General features: G+C 40.6%; 1 protein-coding gene across 17 annotated transcripts in view; it reads left to right on the top strand.

Annotated features, from left to right (window-relative positions):
* Positions 1 to 24,735, top strand: part of tcf7l2 (transcription factor 7 like 2) — an 83,883-nt gene that overhangs the window by 17,706 nt on the left and 41,442 nt on the right. For 12 of the 17 annotated variants that reach the window (XM_016572351.1, XM_016572350.1, XM_016572355.1 and 9 more), the window contains exons 4-5: positions 10,228 to 10,329; positions 16,779 to 16,838. In XM_016572351.1, coding sequence (XP_016427837.1) covers positions 10,228 to 10,329; positions 16,779 to 16,838 — 162 coding nt within the window. The remainder of the gene's footprint in view (positions 1 to 10,227; positions 10,330 to 16,778; positions 16,839 to 24,735) is intronic. The other 5 variants (XM_016572356.1, XM_016572360.1, XM_016572362.1 and 2 more) reach the window with 1 other exon arrangement.

Consider the following 24,735-nt stretch of genomic DNA (forward strand, 5'->3'; position numbering starts at 1 on the left):
TCTGTACTGCTTCCCCCAGCTGGCAAAAACACACAGTTTGTAGCCAAGGCTTTTTTTCCAGTGTATGTTAACCTTTATAGAACACATCTGTACAAAAACAAAACCCACCCTCAAAACCATATAAATCTGCATGTCCGTGTCTTGCAGTCTTGCATGAAGGAGGCTTTGGAAATGGAGCCGGAGCATTGTTAACGCAGCGTTGCAATGAGTTGCATCAAGTAAACGAGTAGATTGGAGAGAGGATACGAGGCAGAGAAGCCAGCTTCATGCAAGTTCAGGTGCACACGTCATCATCAACTGTCAGAGTCTGTTATAGGGTGAAACAAAGCATTGTGGTTTGGTTTTCAGCACACTATTATGATGAAACAAATGCTTATCAGAATGATGTTGTAACTGAATCGTAGTTTATTAAGGTCCTAAAGCTGCTGTCAGACTAGAATTTCACCTCTTTCATACGCATGCAAACAGAGGACAACAAAAACTCAAACTCATTGTCCATTGTAGTGTCCAGAAAAAATTTGCATGCTCAAAGTCTAGTTTGACCAAGGCTTAAGATATTTCCATGTTGGGACGTTTCCATTAAATGTTGTGTTTTAAGTCCTGGTCTGTTGGTATTGCTACTTAAACAACCAAGACTTCCTTGATCAGACAACTTAACCACAAATGCTGTTATTTTTTTCATTAAATGCTTTACAATGCTGATCCACCTTGAATTGGCATAAACCAACCTGGGTCAGATAAGGCCTGCTGTTTATTTAGTTGATTTGAATTAATGCACATAAAGATGTTTTCTTTCATCAGGGAGAGTTGCATGAGCTTGACAGTATAGCACAGGTGCATCTTATGCCTCTTATGAATAGATCTCTTAGTATGTTCAGACTTGACATGTCTGGCATGTGTTACTGTTTAGCTAAGAGTAGAGATTCGTTTTTTCACACTCATCCTGCATTAGTCCCAGCTGCGTCCAGCTACACATGTAGTTCTGCATGTCATCTGTGCAGAACTGAATCGATCATTAGCGAGAAGGGGGTTGCATTGAAGACATTTACCTGAAAGGACGTTTTTGGATTTGAAAAGAGCTTATAGGCTATAAAGTCAGTAAGTTTGCTTATTCTTGTCCCAGTGCCCTGTCACTCCTCTATTAATGGTTCGAGAAGACAGGTCTGTGGTTTACCCAAGAAAGACACAGTGCCAGAGAGAGTTGCTTAAAGAGTGCATTAAAGATTCAGCAGTAATTGCTGTGTGTGATGGTGTCTGTTGCCGCTGTTTGTGGATGGATGTCTGCAGTAATTAACAGAGATGTGGAGGAGGGGTTATGTGTGTTCGTGAGGCTTTTTTTTGGTGGTGGTGGGGGGTGCATTACTACAAAATCATTACTACAGTTTATTTGGAGGTGAAGGGTGCTCTTCGTGGGGTGCAGAGTAGAAGATAGGGGTCGCACCATCACCCACCGTGCTTTGCCCGTAGCTCCCACCACATGACCTTCCCTGGGTCTTATTGTCATCTGTGCCTCCTCCATTTTAATGAGCTCTAATAACCAGTCCTGTATTTATTTATTTATTTATTAGGAAGCAAAAGAACGGCATTGTCCCTTATGGTAGTCGTGTTATAATGGACAGGTCATTAGCATTGTTACTCTTTGCGTACCTTATGCCAGTAACCATCAGTCGATTGCCATTTGTTTAAAAAAATTACGCAATGGATACATCACCAACCAACAAAAGGTACAGTAAACTCTTCTGCCATTTAAATTCATGTAGTTGAGAGCGAGATTGGTCTGAATAGACCAGCCTGTAGTATTTGTGCTACATTGAACGCGTTTGATGTTCCCTGAGTATGGTTCGGGTTTGTGTTGTAGGGTAAAATCAGAAGGTTGTCCTGCGTTGATGCTTCTGACCTGCAACCATTTTGAATTTCGAGGCAGATAATGGTGCTCAGATACACTCAGGGACCAGACCTTATGAATATGGAGTTTGGAGTGCTTCAAGGTTTATTTGTGTGTGTGTGTGTGTGTGTATGTGTGTGTGTGTGTGTGTAGGTTGAAACCCATTTGAAGGTTGTTGTTGCTGCAGGAGGTGAAAGTAGTCTTTATTTTGAACTTGAGAGTGTGCACTAGTGTGGTAATTACCTCCTCATGGTGGCCAGGGGTGACCCCTATCTGTACAGTCAAGCTGATCCACGGCCGAGAGAGAGTGTGTGTGTGTGTGTGTTTAAACGTGAGCTCCAAAGTCCAAACTCCATGCCAACCCAATGTTAACTCTACAGGACCTATGAGCTGGCACACCTAGCGCTAAGCCCTGCGCCCAGGCTGAAGATCACGTAGCTGGTAAGTAGGTCAGTGTATGAGATTCCACAGGGTAGGAATGAGACCTGTCTTGGTGTTGAAACACTGCAGGCTGTGTAAGTGTGCAGCTCTTGGGAGTGTTGCTAGGCCTTAGCTGCCTGTATGTCTCATTATGGGCCCTGCTGGAGGAGACACCAGCCACGAAGACTAGAGCCTGAAGGGCTATTTATAGAGCGCTCTTAAGGGGCCCATAATCACCCAGAAGAGAGAGAGAGAACAAGAGGAAGAAAGAGTAGAAGCAGGGGGGGGGCACAGTTTTGGGAAATAATCCCAAAAAATATATTTCAAGAGTCTCGTTAAAAGAATTGTACCCAACCATATAAAATGACAATTTTAAGACCAAAAGGAAGCCTCTAGTTGCCTTCCGCACAGCAAACTAGACACAACTATTGGGCAAATGTTGTGTCACATGATTAATATTCTTGAGCCAAACTGATAAATTTGATGTCTCCTCCATGTTCAATGTCAATTTCAGTTTCAAAAGCTTTATTGTCTATCCCCAGTGGGATAGAAAATTGTCTTCAGACAAAAGGCTCAACACACAAACAGCACAAATAGTCCTCACAACAACAAACTTCATTACATCACAAAAACACACACACACACAAAAATCATTTTAAGATCCTATTTAAAATACCAATGGCAGTTGGAATAAACGTCTTCTTATACTTGGCCCTTTTCACCAAAGGCACTTTATACCGTCTGCCGGATGGAAGTAGTTGAAAAGAACTATACAGAGGATGAGAAGAGTCTCCCACAATAACTGAGGCTTTCCTTTTTAGTGCCACTGTGAAAAGATCAGTGAGAGGTGTTTGTCTCTCACCAATTATTTTACTCGCCACATTTATAATCCTTAAAAATCTATTTTTGCTTTTAACAGAGAGAGAGTTAAACCAGGACACAATATTAAAAGTAAGAACAGATTCGATAAGTGATTTATATACAACAATCGTTTTTCAGATCGTTTCTCTGCCTCTTGGGTAGAAGAAAAACACAGCCTAAAAAGACACATGAACTTGTTCCTGCTTAATAGAAATATTAATGGATCAGCAGTCCTTTGGTGTGCAATCACCAAATGCTATGTCAGCCTACATGGACTTTAATAGAGGAACCCTGTCACTCTGTCCAACTGTCTCCATGAGAGACAGTTTGTTTGTTTTACTGCCTCCTCAAGCAAGGAGGACGGCTGCTCTTAAAGAGCTAGACTGGCTTTGAGGCTTGGCAGAACTTCTTTATGGCCTTACTTATTAGTAGTATGTGCACACTAACACAGTACCTAACACAGTCTGAGCGCTTCAGGTGAATCAGCTGCTGTTTAACTAATACACAAGCCAACACCTGCTACGTAAACAGATCACAAGCGTGGCCACATGTATCCCGTGCTACTGTGTTTGAGGTGCTGGATCAGATAATAATAATTTGGGAATTGGGAATGATTTAAAGGAGTCCTATTATGCTTTTTCACTTTTTGAATTTCACTCTTATCTTAGAGTTGCTGAATAGTGTGTTTTGTTGTTTTGAAACTTCCATTCTTGCTCTTTAAACTTACAAATATCAAAGTACACTCCAAAGGGAGATATTTCGTTTTTAAAAAATCCCTTTTCAAGAACTACAACAAACGGCTCGTTTGGACTACAGCGTTTGTTTTCCGGGTTTTGTGATATCACAAAGCAGCCCATTAAAATATAATTAAAATAATTCCCGCCTACGAAAATTCGAATGGTTGGGGGGTGGGGAGGGGCGAGGTCGTGGTTAGAACTATGCAGGTTTGAAGTTTCCCGCTCTGTGCAGCGCGCAGTGTCACGTGTCAAAACAAACAACAGGTGCTGTTAGTGATTTCCGCCTCTAGAGGCCGCTCTCGTACTGTATAATGGCAGCGGACCCTTCTCGGCCACTTCAGCAACGGACGCAACCCGGAAAACAATCGGCATTGATTTTTGCTGATAACCGATAGTTCCGCCAATCAACTATCGGTGCCGATTAATCGTCAAAACCGATGAATCGGTCGACCTCTAGTTAGAACGCTTGGTTGAGTGCATCAGATAAGATGACGACGAAGAAGAAGTGCTGCTGTAGCCTCAAGTTTTTGCAAGTTTCTTGTTCAATATTCTGTGGGTCTGAATCCGGCTCAAATTGATATGGCGATATTGACGCCATCCTTAACTAAACCAGAGCAGATGGAACTTGCTGCTTTGGCAAGGGGCGCGGCAGTACTGAAACACCGTCTAAGCTGTTCACCAATCACAACGCACTGGGACAGCTAACCAATCACATCACATTTCGTTTTTCGGAAGGCGGGCCTTCATCAAACCCGGAACTAATCGAGCCGTTTGTGCCAGGATGGGGAGAAAGGTATTGTAATAATGTAAATTATGTAAAAAATTATGCGTTTTTCGAACCACCAAGCATGAGAGCATGTTCTAGTACACCCCCAAAACAAATTCAAGACATTGTAAAAGAGCATAATAGGACCCCTTTAACCCAAACGTTCTTGAAATGTCTCTAAGTGGAAGAGATGTTGAGGTTCTTGCATTACTGTGGCACTTGAAAATTTAAACGGATACTTCACCCAAAAAAATTAAAAATCTGTCATCATTTACTCAACCTCATGTTGTTCCAAACCAGTATGTATCGTTTTCTTCTGCAAAACGCAAAAGAAAATATTTTTAAAGAACATTGACGTCCAAATCATGGAACCCCATTGGCTTTCATTGTTTGGACAGACAGACAGACAGACAGACAGACAGACAGAGAAATTCTTGCAAGTATGTACCAAAATGAGAGTGAGTAAATTTTTGGGTCAGTTATCTCTCTGTGGGATAGTAGAGTTAGCCGAAAATACCTGTGCCATTATTGAATTGAATGTTTTTATTCAGGTAGCTAACTATAAACTCAATCATTTTTGTGCTTAAACTGTTGTTCTGCGCCCATTATAGCACCCCTTGTGGCAGTGCTGAGAATGCAGTGTGCATTCATGCTATTTTATGCTATTTCGGATCAATACATGAAATCAAGCTTGCTTAGCTCGAAGCATCCATGTTCAAATACTTTTGTGGAGTATGTTTTAGGCCTAAGTTTCAAAAGATGCCTGCCTTGTCAACTGTTTGGAAGATCAGTTTTAGAGGCAGTGTGAAAGAAAAATGTCAGTGGGTGTTTATTATGAAGAGGGCCAAGGTGAGAGGCGAGGGGATGGAGGAGATCAGGCTGGGGTCTCTGGCTCTGTGCTGTCAGAGTGCTGAGAACCCCCCAGCGGTTCCAGCTTCGGAGTAAATACGGGCCCCGCGGACCCTCTCCTGCCCCGGGGCACACAAACCCCAGGCCTGCCCACATTCCAGCTTTATTTTCCAGGTTGCAGAATGCCTGAGGCAATCTGAGCTGGTGGGGTGTTCTTTTCTCTTTTTTTCCTTTATTTACTCATAAAATGTGTATTAGAAGAACTAAGCAAGTGTGAAGAGCCTTCGTGTACACTAACTTTCAGTTTCATCTAGTGTTGAGCTACTCCTCCTCCTCCTCCACTCCCTCCACCCCTAGCCCCCACCTCCAGCATGCTTCCATCCATCCGAAATGAAGGCTATTTGAATGTTTCAAGCAAACATACAAAGACAGACAGACGCACACACACACACACCCAAACACATGCTTTCTCTCTCTTTTCCCGCTCTCTCTACCTCTCTAGAGATGGGAGTCTCACAGATGGGCAGATCCCTTCTCTTTGGATCAGTGAATTTCAAAGAGCCTGTCTGGATCATTATTATGTCCTTTCCCCAAAAAATTTCTCATCTTGAGAGAGCGAGTGTATTAAGTGCAAGTCTGTATGTATCCATGCTTGCCTGTTCCTCAGCACCTGTGAACAAAACAATGGGCTTTTTATTGTTGCTTGTTCAGTGGGAGTGGTATTTATCATAATTCTTATAGGCCTAGAGTGAGCAGAGGCTGGCGGCTTGAGTGGCGGCGGCGGGCGGGCTTGCGGCAACCACATGTGGCGACCCCGGGTTTAAACATACTCTTTTTAGATTCTAATTAGTGTTGCCACTTTTATTTACAGAGACAGGAAATAACAAGAAGGTGGTGGGAGGTGTGACCTAATCCGCATTCAAACTTGGGTCACCGCACTGTTCAACATGTTAGAACATGCACACTAGCCACCAGACCACATCTGATCAGTCAGTTTCAGGTGTCTTGGCTTAAATAATGTCTTGTTTTATTCTTGCAATTAGCAAGAGGTCAGCTCTCACACCCTTAGATCATGTGTGGATATGGTGATGGTTAAATTAACATTTGGATGCATGTGCCATGTGTGTTAGTAGCTGCATATGTTCTTGACCCCTCTCCACAGATGGTCTGGGATCTTCCGGACCCCCCATTTTGTCTTCAGGTTTTCCTGTGTACATTGTTAATGTGGCTGGAATGCTTTCTAATGCATTGGTTCATCCCATGCTGGACAGCTGAAAATAGATCCGAAGATATCTCTGACAATGTAGGCATCTGATTTGTCTGATTGTGGAAAAGCCTTTGCTCTTAATCCAAAATCAAATCGAACACGCAATTTACATGGATTAAATTTGGTTATCACATTCAGTTTTGTTTGCTCTAGTTTACTTACTGTTGCAAATGCTTCCATAATCCAGATGACTTTAGCTGTAGGCCTAACATTGTAAAGTGGAGTTCTGGTTTGGAATGATTTTCCATGAAAAATAAAGGGTTTCTGCAAAGGTCAGTTTGCAAAATTCAGCTCCAGATCCAGTTTAGGTGAAAAGATTTTGCCAGAAGACCTGATTAAGCAACTCGTGGTCTCTGGTGTTTTCTATCTCTCTCTTTCTCCCGGAAGTCTCCAGGCAATAGAGGGACAGAGAGAGAGTTCATCCCTTTTGGAGGATTTAGAGGGCTCCCTTGTCTTTCACTTCATCAGAGACAATTGAGTCATTCATTCCCATTGTAGATGTGCTGAGGCAAGGCAGGAGAAGGCGAGGCAAGGCTTGAGGGTTTGCTGAAGAGTGGGGGAGGCGAAGTGGAGCCCCTGCTGTTGGGGCCCCAGGACAGAGTAAGCACTCTGGGTTAGTCTGAAGGCCGAGGGGGAGGGTACTGAGTTCTCCAGAGCTCCAGAGCAATTTGTCACATCAGAATAGCACTTGAGTTACTTGGAAGGGGGCCTCCTAGCTGGAGAGTTTTTAGTAGGCAGAGAAGAGGCAGGGTGAGGTCAGAGGTCATGGCCTTCTCAAACCCAAGTGGTGCGTCCGTCAGCAGGCCAGGGGTGGTGTAGGGGGTTGGGCTGCGAGGGAACACTGCTGGGACTTTGGCACTGGTCTAGGCTCAACTTTCCTTGGCATGCATGTAAAACCTGCAGGAGGGATTAGACCAAGGGAAAGGTCTGAAGTGGATACGCCTGTCAGAGTACGTGTACTAAGCTTTCAGCACCCACACTGGCAAGGTGTCACCTTTCACCCCATCCAAACTAAACTTCACAGCGCTGGAGTACAGGACATTACCTGGTCCTACCTACCAAGATATTACCTAGTCCTACATGCGCACACATTTCAAACTAAAACTTATTTATGATTATTACGTGTTATTTTTGCATTAAACTTGAGCAGATTCTTAAAAATTTGGCATTCCTGTCCACCTGTCAACAATACGCTTCAATATCCCAGCAACCAGTTTGACTATTTGGAGGTGGGTATGATCAAGTTGAGGCCAAGGTAGGAGTCCAAAAGTTCCTCCAGACTGGATCACAGGAATGCATCCTGCTGTGAATCCACCTCTAATTAGCTCTGATTCGGTCCTATTCTTGAAGACACATGAACAGCCTTACAACTACAGCCTCATTTCATGGGTATTTGCTTAAATAGTGAGCCACAGAACCAGGCATTTTTTCTTCACTCTTTTTCTGTCTTTGGCAAAGTGGAGCTTGGAATGTCCTCATAAGAAGAGTAAAATCTCAAAGGAGGCCTGACAAGGTCAAACAAACTCCACCGATAGGCTGTAAGAAGGGAAGGCATGAAGCTGTTTGATTGGATAGAGCGGGACAGAGAGTAGGAACTGTAAGGTTGACCCTGATTGGCTGGATCTGGTCAGACATGGGAATGGATTTGATTCTGATTTGTGGCTCACTTGGGCCAAGTTTTTTCAGTTGATTTGGAGCCCAGTGGTTGATGTCCTGGTAGCATAGGAGGCCAAGTTACAAGGCCAACCGACTCATCAGAAGTTTCCTTTGGGGATCTGATGAAGTATAGCACAGCATGCATTAGGCCTAAAAAGAGCACAATTTTTTATGTAGAGTGTACTCTAAATTCATTTTTCATGTTATGGACCCAAGACTGCATCCAAAATTGCGCCAAGGTTAAGAAATTGAGCCCCAGCTGCTGTGTCTACTCCACCTTTCTTTCTGTCTTTTTTTACTTCTGTCCACCATTCCTCCATCCTTCTGTCCTTCCTTCATTTCTTTGTTTCTTTCCTTCTGTCTTTTCCATTCAACTTAAATGCTTCCTTAAATATTTTGACATCAGCCAAGCCCACATGCAAATCCACTCAACTCTCCTATTTAGTAACATAGATGGTTTGAATTCTTATTTGAATTTATTTTGTCATTGAACAGAGCAGCGGTTTCCAATGGTCACTTTTTTACCTCAGTGTTTGTTGCTCTTCAGGTTTCCCATAATAACAGCAATCAGGGCCCAGTTAACCCCTGACCTGTGTAATTCAGCTAATACAACAGCCACACTTCAAGTGTTAGGAATGTGTGGACCCTCACACTTTTCCTGATGAGACACCCATGTCTCAGATGGGGATGGGTACCGAAACCCGGTATTTAATCGGTCCCGGGGCTAAATTATGAAAGACCGGAGTATCGATAAGCTCTGACGTTAACAGTTCTGCTATCGGTACTGGAGAAATTAATAAAACACACATACATTTATTATTGCTATATATACATTATCTTCACCAGTTTTGGAACAGTAACAGCAGGTTTGTAATGGGCCCAGCATGTGATCTCTAAATGAGAGGTCACTCAGGCACACAGGGTACATGTAAAAGGGTGGTCTGCTAAGCAGATCCTGCAGTCCATGGGTGAGAACAGACATATGACCTCAGAACATGTGTCCATCAGGGTTCAGGGCTTGGAGTTAGAATGGAGATATTATAGGCAGAAGAAAGATGGAATGATATACTGACTTCATGTCAACTGAATAGGAAACTCAGACTTTCCCCTTTGAATGCAACATATTTTGGGCATATGCCTATTACAAACCATATGTTCAAAATCTGTTTTCATATATATTGAGCTTTCAAAAAATTATTTGATTTTACAGATTAAATTAAGAGTTTGAATATATCATGGAGCTTTTCATGGTGATTATGGTGATTATTTTCATCTGTTGGCTGTAAGAGCGATGTAAGGGTTCATGAAAGGGCTGTTTGCCTGTGTATACCTCTGATTAAGTCCAGGTCAATCATTCACGAGGACAGTCACTGCAGTGACTCAGTGCCACACCCTTATTATGTGTACAAGGAAAAATGTACACAAAGTCCACCTGAAATTCCAGAGGCCAATAAAACATTTGTGCATGATTAATACAGGAAGAAGAATCAACATATTCACCTAAATGCATTTGAGTGTGTGGTTCAAAATGTGCTGATTTTGTGAACGACAAGCATAAAGTGTCAATTAATCTTAACACCAGTAGTTTCAGTTTTCAAGAAGCTCCACCTCATGCATCATTCGACCTTGGATCTTTTTGACATGATTTCTTTTTGTTTACTTTTGCTTTCTATGTCACATTTTTTTTGTTGATATTTTAGCTCTTATGTTATGTTTCCCTTTGTTTTCTGCATTGTTAACATGTTTTTCTTTTGTTTTTCTCCATTTTTTTCTTTCTGCCATCCAGTATCTACAGATGAAATGGCCCCTGCTAGATGTTCAAGCAGGAAGTCTTCAGAGTAGACAAGCACTTAAAGATGCCAGGTCACCTTCTCCAGCACACATCGTTGTAAGTAACACCCATGAGTCAGTCCATTTACAAAGCTCTTTGTTCTACAGCACAGTCCATGAAAACCAAACTACCTCCGGTATTGTTGGGTTCTTTGGGATCTTACACTCCTCTCCTAATCCACAGCTGTCAATTGGTCTAGTGATCTACAAAAACTGTAGACCAGGGATGCATTTCCCAAAAGCATCGTAAGCTTAAGTTAATCGTAGCTCCATTGGTTTCAATGGGTCTACGATGTACTTAAGCTTCCGTTGCTTTTGGGAAACGCAGCCCAGATTGTGTTGTTAATGCGCTTGTCTGTAATATGGCTTCTTCATGAAAACAAGAGGGTGAGATTTCAGTGTAGCTCAACAGTTTTTTCCCTTTGAATGGCGCAAAGTGGCAGAGGGCAAGACCGTCTTTTTACAGTGGAGACGTATAATTAACGCCCATGCTAAGCTTGGTTCAGGCAATGAGTGTCTGGAGTAGAGATGCCATGTTTATTTTGCAGTTTTATACGCTGGATCGGTGAGTGCTGTTATCCATGTGTTTAACTCTAAATTTATCACCCTTTTAAAATCTATAGACGATAAGGCCTTCAAGGTTAGACACATGGCTGGGCGAAAATAATGTTACCATGTTAAATCATCAGGCTATTGATTCCTTTCCTTGGACAATAGACCAAATTTGATTTTGGTCTTTCCATTGTGGTGCAGGAGTTTGGGGGCTTCATTGCGTTTCCATAGTTACTGGAAGCAACAGAGTGCCTCCAAGGTCATGTTTAGGAATATAAGACAATAATCCATTGAATCCAGGATAATATTTTGTCAGAGAGTTGAACACATTTTGAACATACAGGACTGAATTTTATTAGTTATTGTTTGGTTGTTTACCATGTTATTGTGGTATAATGAGATCAAACATTTTTAGTTAGCTTTAAAGAGTGTGCATGGAATTAATATTGTTATTTGTTTTGTTTTTTTAATATGTGCCTGTTGTTTTTTGAGACCATGTAAGTCAAAATCATGGTTGGCTTTGACATTGACTGAAAACTATTTGCTATTTAATATTTTGTATTTGTATTTTGGGTCACACTTTATTTTAAGGTCCAATTCTTACTATTAACAAACAATTAACTGTGACTTTTGCCTCAATATAAATGATTAATTTGCTGCTTATTAATAGTAAGGTAGTTGTTAAGTGTAGGATTAGGGATGTAGAATATGGACATGCAGAATATGTGCTTTATAAGTACTAATAAACAGCCTATATGTTATTAATAGGCATGCTAATAAGCAACTAGTTAACTAGTGAGAATTGGTCCCTATACTAAAGTGTTACCATATTTTTATGTTTTTTTTCCCACTTGCTGTCTAATGCAATTTTAGATAGACTACCATTGAAAAGTTTGAGGTTGGTAATATTTTTAAAGGTTTTGAAAGAATCCTCATATTCTCACTAAGACTACATTTATTTGATCAAAAATACAGTAAATACTACCTGATGAATGAAGTGGCAAATCTACAGCTGCTTCTGCTGAACTGGTAGTAAACAATTGTTACATATAAAAGTAGGGTAGCCATCCCATGTGCTTTTTTTTAAGAGAAAGATAAAAATTATTGTCCTCCCTCTCTGAATCATTAAATGTGTGGGAGGTAGTTAAGAACAGGTTCAGGTAAATACTGCACTTGAGTTTTATCCCTCTGACTCATGAGGCTGTAAATGCTTATCAGCACAGAGCAGTTTTCTCTATTGCCTTTTAAAACAGCCCTAAAGACATACAGCAAGAGAGTAAGATGAATGTTTTGCTCTGCATGGTGTTTAGCCATTTTGCATTTAAGGTCGTTTATTTATTTAGTTCATTCATACAATTCGTATCTGTTTGATCAAGACCTAACATGGTACTTTGCATTATTTCTTCATCCTTCCGTCTTTCTGTCTCTCTCGCTCTCCCATTCTACTCTTGTGCTGACGTGTGTTTGATTTGATGTTTCCTTGGTTTGCATCATGCCGTCGGTGAATCCATCTGGAGACATTTGGTATTGTCGGGGATAGATAACTGTGGAATGGCCTGAGCTCTATATTTATTTATTTATTTTTGACTCAAGTTGGCCTATATACTGCTGTACGTGAAGGCCTTATCAATAAATTGTACCGTAAACAGTAGTTACTCTTCTCTGTCGAATTGGAAGAACACCTGCCCACCTTGACCCATGGCTCTGAAGACGCCTGTCTGCCGTGGGCTGATAAGAGAGCGCCGATGGGCGTGAGATAAGGAACGTATAAGCCAAAGTTCAAGTGACCCAACAATCACCAATGAGAGAGATACAAATGCACAGGTGGACAGCGGGAGAGAGGAGGTGAGACCGTAAAAGGGCAGCATGGCAATGAAGTGAGACCGATGCAGGAGACACAGAGAGAGAGACAACAAACAAGTCTAAAAAGTGTATATACAGCTAAAAGAGAATGAAGTAGCACACATGAGGCTGATGCTTGACATTAGTTGCCTTCACACAGCAGCAGAATACATGTTATCAGTCCTATTTTAGAGGGCTGTATATGGTTATTTTCATACACGGCTCTGTTATAAATTGCGTTTTATAACCTAAGTGACTCTTTAAAATTGTTATGGCTATCACGAGAATAGAAAAAAAGCTTGACAGTATTTATTCATATGGAAAGTATTCAAGCCGCTCCTGTGTATGGATGCCTGTTTTCTTTAAAATATTAATTAAAAAAAATATGAAATGTATTATATTACATATTGCTCTAAATTAAAAGTTGTTTAAAAAAATCACATAATGAAAAATAAATCAGTTGTGGGATAAAAAGTTTTTAGGTGGAATCCAACCACTAGTTAGTAAGTATGTTGTCAGTCATAGGCACTAAATGTGTGACCATAGTCATAGGAACACTCCACACGATCTTGTGGCCATAGGGGTGCTACTCCACGCTGCTCTATGAATAGGGCACAGGAAGTGACCCTCTCATTTCTGTCCACGCCCATAGAAGGCAGTGCCAGGATGTTTAAAGTACTCAAGAGCCCCGCAGTCTTTTCAAAGCCTGTTAGTCCCACACAGTCAGCATGCATTTTACTACCTGTTCACAAGTCATAAAGAACACACCACTGCAAAGCCGTTTGTCCCACTGCCATCTCCAGTAACTTTTAATGTGATTTGTAAAGCCCTTTCTTTTTGTAAAGCCCTTTCTTTATATAGACTGTAATATAGAAATGACAATTCAGACAGGTAGACTGCAAAACACATGTGCTGTGTATTTGGCATCGGACAGAGCATGAACTCAAGGACGGTATGAGTGGGGATCATGCGATTGCAATTCCAATGGGAAGGAGTTGGAAACAACGGAACGATAGATTTCCCCACATCTGTGACACATTGGCCATTCGTTCCGGGATCAGTTTCCTGTTCTCGTTCCCTTTCTCGACTTGTATGCGCAGCTGTCCATCAGTGTTTCCCTATGTAGTGTTTCTTGGTGTAGGCCATATACTAGAGTGGTATAGCCAGATGTTTAACTCACAGCGTAAAGTCTGATCATTTGCAGCTTTTTATTGTGGTCAAGAACTGTCTACTTACACAGGAAATGACAATTTGATTGATATGTTGTAGTTGAATTTTTTTACCATAATTTTAGCTTTTTCCTAAATTAATAAGTGCTGATTTATTCACAGACAGAAAACTAAGTGGCAAATAAATAAATAAATAAATATAATAATAATAAAATAATTATTATTTTCCCAGACTCATCGTACTAGTTGACTTGAGTCTGCACTTTGCGGTAACCATACCCAGGTTAAAGCTAGTGCGGTCATTTTGCAGGTCAGGTGACGTGCTAAATTGATAGTGAATACTGCAAATGTGTGTTGCAAATTATTTTATCCAACTCGTTTTATAAAAAAATTAATAAATAAATCAGTGAAATAAAATTTCGTTGTTTTAATTGTTTGTATTTTAATACTGCTCTCTAAAATAATGCTGAGGCAAAAGCATACACTCACACACACAACCTCATGCAGGCGCACTACACACTGTCTAATACACACTCTCACACACACACATTGTCCTCTTGCTCCGAGTCTTGTTGAGAATGGACAATATCTCCATTGTTTTCTGGGCTTTCACAGGCAGCAGGGGACGGCTGGAGTGTTAACTATTTCCCCACGAGGCCCCACAGCAATGTGCATATGCGTGCAAGCACTATGTGCAAGTGAACCAACTGCAGGAAAACGCTGGAACAGTGAGAACGTAGGGAAAGGAGGAAGAATAGAAAGGGTGGAGTTTGGAAGAATAGCTGGAGGAGTCCTGGTCTGTTCCTGTATGTTAATTGGTATTTAGGAAGTGATGGAATGTGTTCCGATTTGACAGAGCGGGACCTCCCACCTGAACCGCTGTACGATGAGGGCATGATTGCTGTTTGCTGTCACAAGACGAGTCTGTCTGGTAGCTGGAGTTCAAACAAAGTTGAGTATTGATATTAATGTTAAAAATAAAGAGTAAATTAAATGAATCACACAGATAAAGCATGCAGGGCATTTTCCCAGACTCCAGCTGAGTAGGAGTAGCGTCTCAAGCTAGCACGGGGCCTGTAGTTTTTGCTGGGTAATTTGCTGCCTTTTTTTCGGACTGAATGGTGGTGCACCTGGACTGGCTTGACAATGGCTGGGAGGGCCAGAGGCATGCTGGGAAACCCAGCCCCCTCGCTGTTAATGAGGACCCCAGAGTCACAGCCACAAGACACTGAACCAACTGTCTTTTTGTTCTCCCCTTCCCTTTCTACTAACTGTTTCTCACTTTTCTCGCTCCCTCATTCTCCATAGGGCCTCCGCCTTTTCCTTCCCGTCTTTTTTGGTGCTGTTTGGTGCATAGTGATGTAACCATGGCCTGTTGTATGTAACTGTAACCGGAGTTGTGCCGCTTCTGACAGGACCATGTGAAACAAGGAGATGTCACTTGTCCTGAGACCTTTGGCTAAAGCTTGGAGAACATCTCAGCGTGTGCTCTTGTGTAGTGCATGAGAGGCCTCCCAGAAGCATTTCCTTAACCAAACTCAGGGAATGTCAACAAACTCTTTTACGAGGGACTTGGTGTCAAGGTCATCAGCCCTTCAGCCATTTATATTGTTATATAAAGGACGCTCACAACTCTTGTGTGTTTTCCCATTAACAGGACCATATGTAGGGCAATGTATGAGATCTCTTTAAGCAGCAGTGAGATAAATGGCCACTTTAAATCTCCTCATATTCGTTCTCAGATTTGAATCCTGAGATTTCCCCTTTAGTCTCATTTAATGTTTCAGAAGTTTTCCCATTTTTATATCACTTTTCTTTTCAGTAAATATTTTCAGCAAATGAATTTTATCTAAATAAATTAATGATAACTCTAAATGTTACAATGGAATTATGCACCCCAAAAATATGATATAATGAATATTCATTTTGAGATTTTTTAAAGATTACATTTAACAGTGTTAGCAAATTCAATAATATTAGCATATTGTGCACTATAGTATGACATAAATCATTTTGTAGTATTTTAGGAGGAACGTTTGAGATGAAATACCATTCAAAAGTTTGGGGTTAGTAAGATTTTTTTTTCTTTTAAGAAGTTAGTGTTTTTATTCAGCAAGGATGCTTTAAATGTATCAAAAATTAGCATAAAGACTATAATATTACAAAAGGCTTATATTTCAAGTAAATTTCCATTTTTTAAGTTTTATTCGTCAAACGATTCTGAAAAGAAAGTATCACAATTGCCACAAAAATACTGTTTTCTGTTTTCAATAATAAGAAATGTTTCATGAGCACCAAATCAGCATATTAGAATAATTTTGGAAGGATTGTGTGACACTGAGGAGTTAATAATGACTGCCGAAAATTCAGCTTTGCCTTCACAAGAATGAATTCTATTTTAAATCATTATAATATTTCAGAATACTACTGTTTTATATTTTAGTGAGCATAAGAGATTTCTTTGAAAACATTAAACAAGTCTTAGAGATGCCAAACTTTGGAACGGAAGTGTATTTGAAACAAGCTTTGCAGGGCAATTGGGAATGCCATTAAGACTCCGCATTCTCAGCATAATAACAGGAACATGGTGTACAAAGCCTCAATGCCTAAAGCCACATCAGTACTCTTTTTGTCAGTCAGTTCAGTTGTGTAGACACTGCCAACATGCTAACAATATCACAACCTCAAATCACAGTAAACAAACATGCACTTGCGTATTCTGCGTGTGTTGTATGTTGAACACGAGATATGTTTGGGCTTGTACCTGGCAGCGGCCTGACACTGCAGTCAGAGAGGAAACAGACAGGGAAGGAGAGGGGTGGCACACACAGCTAGACATTTTTGTGGTTTTAAATGTCATGCCTTTTGCCTTCATGCCCTGGTTGAGTGATGAGTGTACCATGTTCTCAATTTGTGACACGGGACGTCCGTCTTTGCCTTGCAGGGGCCCTTCTGCTTGGAATTCCCCGGACAGACTGATCTGAGTCTTCACCAATTACAGTTGGTGAGAATCCTGAATTCCAAGTTTCTTGCAGCTGGCTTATTGATTGTTTAAATGAATTACCTGCTGGAAAATCCGGTTTCAGCTGGTAGCTGATTTTCTAGCTGGTTATTTCCTGGTCCGAGCTGGCCATTAGCTGGAAGTAACCAGCTAAAAGGTGGTCAAGTTGGATTTTGGAACGTCGTGGCTGGGTAACTAGCTAATGACCAACTTGGAAGAGCTTTGACCAGCTAGAAACCAGCAACCTTGTTTCAGTTTTCCAGCTTAAGCTGGGTTTTCCAACAGGGTAGAGAATAGAAAATATCAAAATCATTACAATGAGAGATGTCAAAAACTATTTTGTTTTGTTCTGCTGTATTTGATATTGTTTGTTGCTGTGTTCTTGCTCTTTTATATAAAATGGGGTTGAGTCTGCTTTGCATTTGTACACACACACACACACACACACACACACACACACCCTCATGAGCAGACTTGGCTCTTGTGCCTTTAGTTTGTGTGGTAATTGTAAACTGTTGCTATCCTTTGACATGATGCTTTTTGTCTGTAGCAGGATCCCTGTTACGATATACAGTGTTTGCGTGTAACAGGAAAGCATCAGCGCCACTCCAGCGGTGCAAAATTCAGCATCTCTGGATTCCTGGCAGCCCGAAATGCCTCTTGAGCTTCATCTTTGTCTGCTCGCAGGCCCCGCTTCAGCCTTGTTAATTATTTTCCTGCATCTTCCGGAATGGTGGCGATTATTTCTCTCTGATTTCTTTTCCTTTTCTCTGAAGCAGCTGGCGTGAAGAGGATGCTTTTCATTTGTAGCATCTGGGGTTGAACGTATGCCAGCGAGAAGTTAGGAGGTGGAGTGGTTTGTGTTTTTGTGTGCACACGCGCACCCATGTGTGTGTAAATGTCTGCGTGACTTGGTTTGCGTGGGACGAGGTTAAGGATGTTTGGATGATACGAGGCCTTCTTCTAATTGTCCTCTTGTCCGTCGACATGAGGTAGAGGGAGAGAGAAGGAGAACGGCGAATGAGAGTGCCTGTCTGGCACCGCTCTTCAGTTTTGATGTGGCGTGGAGTGACGCAACATGGGGCCACTGCCGCTGAGTGTCTCAATTGCGCCTCGGCCCTCCTTGATGGACACAAACAGTGTGTGGAATTCGAAAGGGGGGCACGATGGGTAGCCTTGGTCTGCCAAAACTCAGCAGCGGTGCAAGGATCAGTGGGGCGAGCGATTGTTTAGCTCATCTCCTTGTGTTTAGGTCTATAGAGAAAGCTGTGGCATTGTGGGATGTGCTTGTCTTATTTTTGTCTTGTCCCTCGGGGTCATGTAGGTCATGTCGAGATGGTAACCTTCATTCTGTGAAAAGTCTTGTGAGATTTAAATTGGAGTCCAGAAGCAATTCCTAAAGCTAATCTTAAGAGCAGCCAAAGCAAATATTGCAAGAGTTTAACAAAACATGGTAGCTATACATCTAGGCAGAATTATTGGTCCTATACTAACGTTTTAGGATAAAATAAGTGCAATTCTTGAACAAATCTTAAATTCTCATTTATTTTATTATTATGATTTTTAAGAATAAAATGGCAGGCTTTGCAGTTGTTTGAAGTTATTTAGAATTATTTTTAAGAATGTTTGTAATGATTTTTAAATTTATTTTAAAAACCATTTTAAGACATTTTTCTGGAATACAAAATATTGTACTTTTTTTCTTAAGTTAGAAAATAAGAATAAAATATATATATAAATAAAGAACATTTGACATAATTATATAAAGACCATTTGAATTTGAATTTATTAAGAGTGTTTCATTGAATCTAGCCCTCAGTTAGACTAGCATTACCTGGTCCTTTCCATGCTGATTTTGACTAGTTCACACTGGTTTGATGCTGTTAGTTGACCCACATTGTATAAGAGATTGTTGCTAACTAAGCTAGTTAAGAGGTCTATTGGTCTATTAATTTATAAAAATCACAAAACAATAAATCTTCATTTGTTTTATTATCTGACACTAATTACAGGGGGCAGAACTGTTTTGTTTTCGTAAAGAGTTTCTGCCAGAACTTGTTTGACAAGGTGCACCAAGAGTTCCTTAAGTAGTGTATCTCTGTTTCATATGTGTTTGAGAACTAGTTTGAATGGAAAAATCTAAGTGTTTGTCCATATGTCGCCCTAATGCCTCCATGTGCGTGTTGCTGCTTGTGTTTGTGTGTGTTGTTTCAGCTAACTGGCAAGCAAATATATAGGTTCCATGTCCTCAGTTAGGTTTTCAAACTTAGCTGCACATGATTTCATACAAACCACAGCATGTTGCCGTGTTAGCACTCTGAGTATATGTAGAGCACTACTCACGGTCCGTCTAAAATAGAGAGAGCGCAGAAGGGATGGTGGGCGGGGAGGGTGTCGGAACAAGAACTGCAAGAATGTTTGGGATTTTTGTCGGGGCCAAAACTTCCACAAGGACTTCCTGTGGGCTTCCACTGGAGCCAGACAGTATCGTGCTCCTCCTTCCCAAACTTCTGAGAATCTAAACTCTAATAGAAGTGGCATTAACACGTCCCCTCCGCACCTTTCTACGACACCTCCCCCACCACACACGCATTATATTCCTGCACGGCATTGAGCGAGACGGCGTTAGCCAGGACTCGTACTGTATTAGCACTTGAGGCTGTTTCACAGGGAAACTTGTTTTGACAGAACTCCAGGTGTCTCATTGTTGGACGTGCTATGGTTCAACAGATTTACCAATTAGTGTCGGGATATGGGCAGACGAGGGGAGGGGGCAGCTTTTAGATGGTGGTTTGGAAGACGTGAATGTGGGGGGACAGCGAGTGTGATGGAATGACATGGGGCCTCGTGGACTGCCGAAGGGGTCATATGGTCAGAGAGAGACGCCTGGTAAGTTGATATGTGACCTCCTTTCACAGGCCTGTTATAGAGTAGCTTGGGAAAGTAGCTCAGAATGGAGAAAGAGATAGAGGAAGAGGAGGGGGAAGAGATAAGGACGAAGCAAACTCCAGTTTTAAAGATAACAAGTGCATTATTTTTAAGAAATGTATTTAACCATCATTGACTTTTTTGGTGTGTTATGTCTTGGCTGAAATCACTAATTCCTTAAACCCTCTTGCCCTCCAACCAACTTTTCTTGGCCTGTTCAATTCCAGTTGGTTAAAAGCTAGTATTTTACCATGTTATATTTTATTATTTAACAAAATTATAATTTTACCTAATTATCTTTTGCTTATGCTACATATAGACAAATATGCAATATATTTATAGGCAAATAAAGTAAAATAAATAATTTTGTAAATTGTGTTTCAGATTGACTTTCCAGTCATATTTTGTGTTTTTGTGATACAGAATAATGAATGTGCTTACTAGACTTGTGCCGGTATTCGGTAATGCGATATATCACGGTAATGAATATGCACGATATTGTTATCGTGGGCACTTCTAAATACCGTGAATAATTATATATTACAAATTATTCAGAATTTTGAATGTAAAGCTTTGTTTTGTTTACACAATCTTTTATTTTTTTAAGCATTATTATGAGGCATAATCCATAGCCTACTTGAAGACATTTTCCGTAGGCCTGTTGGTCGCCATTCCATCCATTTTTTTGATAATTACTGTTGTTTTTACCAATTAACTCTCTTTATTTTCTTTAGAGCATGGCTGTTGTGCTTCCAGGAAATTTTAGGTGAACTTTTTAGAGGAAGTTGAAGTGATTTAGACTCCGTCCCTCGGGTGGCCTGTAGAATGAGGAGCTTTTTTTGGACGCGGCCCAGTTGTTTTAGTAAGCTTCTCGCTCACCACAATCCCAGATATATTCATTGCATAATTTAATTGAAGTGAAAATTAATAGCATTTTCCATCAAATGTGTGGTTGCGCAAATTCATGTTCAGGAATTCCATCGAGTAGAATTTGGCCGCTGAGCGCGTGAAGGTAGAGGCGGTCGGGGTCCAATGAAATCACGTAGAGTCCTGCAGCACGTTCCTTCGCTAATCCATTGTTTAGGTTGTACGAAGTCCCCCCTGTGCTTCAGATGCAAACGCTGACTGCTTTATGGCCAGACGGTTTTGGCCACATGATGTGGTGAGATTCAGAAGTTCTGTGTGTGTGTGTGTGTGTGTGCGCTGTGAACTGTGTCGAAGTAAGTGAGAAAGAAAGAAAGAAAAAAAGAGGCAAAGAATTGGGGAGGGGTGAAACTGACATTCCCAAAGAACAATTTATTGTTATGGCTGAATGTGCAGTGACAGTAAAAGTTTAACTCCTTCCCTCTTTTGGTGCGTATGTGTGTGTTGGCCCCTAAAACGGCCTTCTAGGGAGCACTTAAGCTGGCTGAAATCACGTTTACTTCCATAGCCCTCACTGAGAGAGCAGTTTCTTGTTTGTTTTTGGAAGTCAGTCAGTATCTTGATTTTGGAACTGTTTTTGCATTGTCCTCTCACTCTCTCTCCCTCTTTAGATTGTTTTCAGATGTGCTTCAGCTCGCCTTTTGTGAGACGAACTTCCAGTTTATTTGATTTCGCTCCTCTCAGCAGTTTCTTTGCAGACATCTTTTTACTGTTTATTTGCTTCTTGGTTATTTTGATGTTTCTCCACAGTAAGTGCAGTCAGAGCCAAGTTTTCTGTCTCCATTATGGCTTTAAAAAGAGAAAGATGACATGGGACTGTTTTTCTCAGTCAAAAAATCTCGTTGTTTTTATTGTTTCTTTTTAGTTCAGCCTTTTTTGAATGATTTAGTGAGTTAAAGTGGTCTTGTTCTGGCACGCTGTTGCAGGTGTGCACATGCTCTCTTTATCATTTATTTAGCTTAGTTTCAGATATGAGAGGAATGTCTACTTCTGCTCGTCTGCACGGCGCTGTGGTGAAAACAGATGTGTTGTATTTAGGCTTAATTTATGACAGGCAGCTAACTGGGCAGCCCTGACATGTCCAGTTGAGTCTGTCACTACTCTCACCACAAGATACAAGACTAAAGAGAGGCTGGAGGGATGGAAAAATAACAAATGAGAAGGATGGAATGGAAAAAAAGTTTGTGTTTGCCACTGAAAAGAAAATTTTAAACATTTACGTTGAAGCTTTATACATTGGTAACCCTAGTTAGATGTCACAGTTGTGGTGAGCACACCTTGGAACCTTGGTGCTTATGTGGGAGATGCAAGTTCCAATCCAGTTCAATTTAATTTGTATTATTTTAATTTATTTTACTGTTATATAAAAATATAAATATTTAAAACAAAAATATTTTACTTTAAAATGTACAAATATGTATCATATCATTTTATTTACATTTTAAATGTAAATTATTTTTTTATTTTATTTTATTTTATTATTTTGACAATGCACATTTTGATGACTAATACCACCCTGCCCTTTTACACTGAATTGTTTCCTGTCTCCTTTCAGCTGTCTCTGTTAATAGAAAGCACATAAAAACCTCAGAATAATAGCTAGCACTAGCTAAACATATTTTATGTGCTTTTATTTGTTTATCAGTATTGTGAACTTTCTGAGTTCAGTAAAAATAAGGAATAAAATGAATAAATAAAATGGCGGGTCATGATTGAAGTGAGACAGACATGCCGTCCGCGGACGGCAGACAGGAGACGAGGCTTTATTGGGAGGCTCATTAAGGACAGTGCAGCGACGTGGAGAAAGAAGCGAGCGCTTCACTGGCCTGTATCCCTTTGAACACCGGCCTACTCTTATCAACGACATGCTCCGTTCCTCCGTAACAAGACATTTTTCTTCACACAACGGATTTTTTTTCTTTCTCCTTTACCCCTGATGCGAACAGAGAAAAAACTGAGATGTCACCACTATCCTTAAGATACAGAGGCTGCTCCTCGCATGCCTTTTTATCCCATTTCTCCCAGCACCTGTTGGTAAGCCCGGAGACTTTCGCTCGTCTTCATTTTATTTCCCCCTTTGTAAACGAAAACCTTAATTGGAACTTTTTTACGCTGTCTCCACCTTGCGTTGAGATGCCATATAAGATCTGTTACAGCAGCACAGCTGTTTTACGAGTGTTTTTCGAGGAGCATTCCTTAATCATAGTGTCAGACAGACGGATGAATGCTCTGAGTGGGTTTTTATGCGCTCTGTAGTTTGCAGGTTATTGAAAAGCCCACTGCTTCACCACGAACCTCTCTTTGGCAATAGTGCGCGATGCTATATTATTTATGACATGCACATGCATGATGCCAAGAAATAATCCCTCTGGTAATTAAGACCAGTTTACGCTATATAAAAGCGATGTATTTTTATGAACTGATCACGCAGAGAGCACAATAAACAGTTAGCATTCAAGCACTAAAATACATGTTTTCTGTCAGCCATCGTATGGTTTGTGTCCAGAAGGAAGCAAACTGATACCACATGGCTAATGCGATGTTAGTGGACCCCTCTCATCCAGACCAGCTGTAGTAAACTCTTGTCTTCTTATAAAAAATAAAAAAAGCTAGCTGTAGCACGGCACTGGTCCAGGAAGTAGAATTATGCTCCACCTTACATGGGCCGCACGTCTGGAGGCCCACCGCAAACTAAAACATTAGATCATTTTAGCATCGTAGCTTTTTCAAAATATTATGGCTGTGCTATAATTCTATAACTAGTTGTCTGTGTGTCTAATTACCCTATTAAACCCAGCCTGCCGCTGGGTGTTCCTTTATAAACGGTAGCTATGACTGTGTTCGTCTTCCATGTTCAGCGCTCGTACGCCTGTTGGAGGACTTCCAGTATGCTAATTCGAGCTCAGGATGTGCAGCCACGCTGGCTGTCTGTCTGCCCGTTGCCTTCTCCTTTAATTGTTATATCTCCTCGCCATTAATATGAGCAAAAAGAGAGGCTTCTTCCATGCACGGCACATCAAAGACTACCACCCCCAGATCTACAAGTTGGCCGTCTCTTTGGAGGACAGGCTCTGGAGATGAGTGCCGGTTCCCGGCTGGAATGGGTTTGATGGTCTAATTGTAGCCCCCAGTGGACACAGCTGCATATCACAGAGAGCCAGGTTCCAGTGGAACGTGCTTCATACAGCATCTTCTGATGGAGCAGAAAGCACCTGTAGTAGGTGTTCAAGATCCCTCCGCTCTACCTGTCCGTTTATCACATGGTCAGCGCCATCTATTATTGACAGGCTGATTCCATCCCACACATCACAGGGGTAAACTGCCCTCTTCCTCTTCCTCTTCTCTCTGCTTCTGTCCTCTGCCCTTTTCCATCAACCTGTCATTCTCTTTTCTCCTCTGCTTTTCTCTCTCCACATCCTCTACAGTACATTCCCCCTCGCATCCTCTGTCTGTCTTTCTGACTAAGGATAAGAATTCCACTTGTTGACTCTGGTTTCTTTGATTCTATTGCATTTATTAGTATGTTTAATGAAGCACCAACAATTAAGATTGCATATTGGTAGCGTTTTGATTATTTTTAAATACATTTTTACATTCAGATTACCTTTTTCGTCATCTAACGCTTACTTATTTATTAAAATCACTAATATTTTAATAATACTGTTAAATGTAATCTTTAGCAAATCCTAATGAATATCTGTTTTTTCATGCTGGACAGTAATTTTGCAATTCCTAAATTCCTAAATTAATTGTATTTATATTTTTTCATTTATTTTGATAAAATAATATAGATTTTTAGTCAGCTATTACTGTTGTATAGAATTGGAATATCAGGGTATTTTAGTATATTGTTCTGTCTGCATTAATGAAAAAATACAAGTTCAAGAATAACAAAAAAAATTAAAGAACCCAATATCAAGAATATATATGTATGTAAAATATGTATATATATGTATATATGTATGTATATATATATATGTATGTATGTATGTATATATATATATGTATGTATGTATGTATATATATATATGTATGTATATATATATAT

Source organism: Sinocyclocheilus rhinocerous, unplaced genomic scaffold (genome assembly GCF_001515625.1).
Source record: "Sinocyclocheilus rhinocerous isolate Xijiao unplaced genomic scaffold, SAMN03320098_v1.1 scaffold140, whole genome shotgun sequence".
Taxonomy (NCBI): Eukaryota; Metazoa; Chordata; class Actinopteri; order Cypriniformes; family Cyprinidae; genus Sinocyclocheilus; species Sinocyclocheilus rhinocerous.